Raw genomic sequence first — 4,206 nt, forward strand, 5'->3', positions numbered from 1 at the left:
TTGAGAACGGCTCGTAAGGCCTTATATTCATTCATTGGTTTAAATTTCACGAGCCTTAAGTCTTTATTAATTATTTAATTTTTTTGTTTTTTTATTTTTTTGTTTCTTTATTTTTTTTTATTTTTTTATTGTTTATTCAATTTTATGTTTTTTTGTTTTTGTTTTTTGTTTATTTTCTGATTTGTTTTTAAATTTTTTTATTGTTTTTTTTAATTTTATAAATTACGACAATGATCGGTTAGTGTGATAAATTTCAAAACAAGGTTTAATGCATAAAGTTTTACAACAATTTTTACTCATATGATGATCAACTTTTCTTTTTGTGTATAGTGCATAGAACACATTGACGTGATAGCGGTTTACCATCATTTGAAGCTTGAATTTTTCTGGGGAAATGTCGTCCATTCAGTTTAAGATCAGGCAATGTAAGTGAAGAAACTTCTTGAGAATTGACTTACAAAATATCTCTTACAACGCTCAATCGAAAATCAGGAAACAAAATCGCATTTTTAGTGAGCATCTTAAATAAACTGTGGGCATTTATCAACATCAAATCAATTAAATAAAAAAAACAATTTTCTATACCATTTTATACATTTTCTAATAGATTCTGTCAAAGATAATTGTCTGTCGATATTATCGATTTTACCCATATTTTTGTTATAATTCACGATAAAAATGGGATTTATAATATCTTCATTGGTTTTGTAGTTTTTCCTACCAGTTTTACACAACTGGTGTTCGTGAATACTTGTCAATACATAACCTTCTTTTTTATCCATCCATTTGATTACCATCCAAGAATCGGTGTGGGCAACTTCTGGTTACCACGATCTAGCTTTGAACTAAGAGTTGGCATTCCTTTACAATTCCACAAAGACCAGTATTTCTGTCATGTAAGTAGTCTGACAGTTGTGGAGATGTATACCANTTATCAGTGTATAACACACGCCCTTCGTTACAATAAAGTTGCATGAAATGTGCAACAATATCACCAGAAACGCCTAAATCAAATTTCTCATAATCAGTGTCTGAGCCAGTATATACTATAAAATCTAAGAGAAATCCTGTTTCGTAGTCTGCTAATTCAAATATCTTCATACCAAATCGGTGTCTATTCAATGGTAAAAATTGTTTGAATTTTAGCTTCCGTTTCCATAAGACTAAACTTCCGTCAATGCAAAGCTTTTCACCAGTAATAATAGTATTACCAAACTTTTTTATCAAATGATCTATCACTGGTTTGATTTTTTTCAAAGGATGATTGGAAACTTCTTCATTATTAGAAAAGTGAAGGTATCGTAAAATTTGAAGATATCTATTTCGAGATAGACTTTCGCCGTATATTGGAGTGTACAGCAGTGGATCTTGGCTCCAATAATCCTTTAGTTGCCCTTTTACAACATGACCCATGTTTATTGATAAAGCAATCATTATCCATAATTCGTCTTCAGTGATAGGAGTCCACGGCTTCATATGTATTCGATCCGGTTCGGGATTTTGTTCTTGAAAAAGATTGGTTTGTTCTACAATCAAATTTACAAAAAATGTATTTAAAAAATATTTCAAACATTCTAATGGAGTAGGTTCGTCTAGAGACACATGATCACGAATACGTGCTTCACCAGTAAAAGTTTTTATAGATGGGTAAAAATAAGGATCATAGTGTACATCTGGTATATTCTCATCACGTTTGTTATCAAGTAAATCAACATCACAAGCAATAGTTCTGTCTCTAATAACATCTTTTTCAGGCTCTGACTCTTCACTACTCCAAGCTTCGTCACCACCTGTATTCATTGTATAGCAAAAGTAATAAAGTACGAGGAAGATAAAAAGTAACGAAAAATGTTGTATCAACACAAGTAAAAAAAAATAAGTGTATCTCGAGCCTGACCTTGTCACCCCAACCCCGGGAGGCGCCGGTCGAGACGCCGGAGGTAGTCCAGGAGGTCGAGGTCGTGACGCAGGAACGAGAATCACCCGAATTTCAATCGCCAACATCGGGCAGCAACACCGGTGAAGAAGAAGAAGGGGATCCGAATGGAGATGGATTCTTAAGCCGGGAGATACCTGCGTGCAAATCAAGTGAACTGTAGTATTAAGACCATTTAGTTGTTAAGACATTTAGGTTAGTAGTGTAAAGGACTCTAGTACGTAGTCGTATAAGTCCGTAAGTTTAAAAGCAGCGAGTACCACGTATGGACCAGCGGTAGGTCCGGAAGCAGAAAGAGCAGGTTTTTGTTTTGTTTTGTGCAAGTTTTGATTTTATTTTTAGTTTCGCGTTTTGTTTTGCGAAGAGCGCCGTTGTTTTAGTAAGGTTGTTTTAAGGAGATTAAGAACAGACGGGCGCACCAATCACGTAGGAACCACACGCATATCACACACATGCACTCACAACACTTAACTCAAACATTCACACTAGTCGTAAAATCAAACTACCGAATAAGGGTTTGTTCATACGTCACTCGAACACATTTCACACACACAACACATGTGCCAAGTTACAGCCCTTAATCGCGACATAACTCATACACCACATATAAACACAGTCACACGAATAAGCACTCACACATACATTAAACAAATGCACACATCACCCACACAACATTCATGCAAACATCCGTCCTTATGCACACATTAACAGTCATATCATACCCACACTAATACAGGCGGATAAGAGACCACACATACACCAAATGCAAACACTCGAGGTAGGCAACATATATACCAAAATACATTCGTTAATCAGAACAAATAACACAACACACATACACACACAAACACTTGATTAAGGGAAAACACACACACCACATTCCTGCCACACATTCACACATCACATACGTGTATGGTACTCACCTTATCCTGTAAGTAAAAAGGACCTAAGGTATCACTGCGCATGCGCGCCGCTAGCCGCCGCGTGGAAACGGGAAGGAAAGCGACGCCATGTTCTTAACAGTTAGTCGCATAACAACTACTGTTCGGAACAGACACGCTGTAAGAGAATAGTGCGTAAAAGGGTTGTAAAGCGCTCAGTCGAAATTTTATATACGTTAAAACTGTTATCTAAGTGTAACAAAGACAAAGAGGAAATATATTTGTATTAGTATATCTAAAAAACTGCGTGAAAAGTGCTTGAACTTACCTGTTGACATCCTGATCCTGCGAGAAGCGAAAGCCTGGTGTCCGTTTATACAGCGCCTGGAACAAAGAAAAGCAGAAATTAAGTAAAAGCAACCTTGTCACTAGGAGGTGAAAGTGACTGGCGACCGTGGTAGGCAGAAGAAAGCGTGAGTACTCGACCAAATATCACCTAACCTCCGGTCACAACCTAACAGAGAACGCGAGGCGACAGGTGCTCCTACGCGCCGTTCTCATGTATGGCAAGAACGGACGACGATAAACGGGCAGGCGTAATCAATAAATATATTTTTGATCTACTATTCACAATTTAGCCAAATTGTTTTACTAGTAAATAGCAACTTCAAAAACTCCAAATAAAAATAAATTTGTTTATAATTGCAGCCGCACGCGAATCAAGCCATGTATTTGTTTTAGAATATCTCACATAAAAATTAGGGGTACAAGGTGAGTGGGGGAAGGACGGGCAAATTGACATTAAATAATATTAAAAATTGCTAATAATATTAAGAACATTAATAATTAATAAAAAAAAAAAACAAAGTGAACAAGTTATTCTGGTGCGCCAAAATATTGGTTTTCCGGCCCTCTAAAGGTTAAAGTATTCTTTTGGGAGCGAAATCTAAGGTAGTTCAATTGTTTTCAATCGAGATCGGAAAGTGCGGGTCGTGCCGAAACTCGTGGCCGTCGGACCGCGACATCATATTGTGTGCAATATCTCGCACGCACCAGACAAAGACCGCGCGCCTCTCGCGCGTCTTATCTATCGCCCGGCGTACGACAGCGCATTCTATCGTTTATCTAACGCCTCGCGCGGCGAGTCATATATTAGAATACAAGCGCACGGCCACGAGCGGATAGTCGACCAACAAAAGATCGCGCCAGATTCTGCCGCCGATATCACCCGTTACTAGAACGAAAATTTCCGACGTACGACGTCGCTCACTATTTTCTGCGTATTTACTTTATATTTTTTGTTGTTGTTTGTATTATTCTGAGGTATAGCCGAGAATTTTCTTGGCCGGCCGCACGCCATAATTATTATATCTGTTATTAAATTTCATT

At 37.4% G+C, this 4,206-nt stretch overlaps 1 protein-coding gene across 1 annotated transcript in view; it reads right to left on the minus strand.

The window, feature by feature from the left end:
- Positions 1 to 1,800, minus strand: part of LOC109862301 (piggyBac transposable element-derived protein 4-like) — a 4,405-nt gene extending 2,605 nt beyond the window's left edge. Inside the window, exons 1-2 of the mRNA XM_020442311.1 lie at positions 1,626 to 1,800; positions 1,048 to 1,526 (exon numbers count right to left, since the gene is read on the minus strand). Of these exons, the coding sequence (XP_020297900.1) occupies positions 1,048 to 1,526; positions 1,626 to 1,800 (654 nt within the window). The remainder of the gene's footprint in view (positions 1 to 1,047; positions 1,527 to 1,625) is intronic.
- Between the last annotated feature and the right edge of the window lie 2,406 nt (positions 1,801 to 4,206).

Source organism: Pseudomyrmex gracilis, unplaced genomic scaffold (genome assembly GCF_002006095.1).
Source record: "Pseudomyrmex gracilis isolate BER0280 unplaced genomic scaffold, ASM200609v1 scaffold_1615, whole genome shotgun sequence".
Taxonomy (NCBI): Eukaryota; Metazoa; Arthropoda; class Insecta; order Hymenoptera; family Formicidae; genus Pseudomyrmex; species Pseudomyrmex gracilis.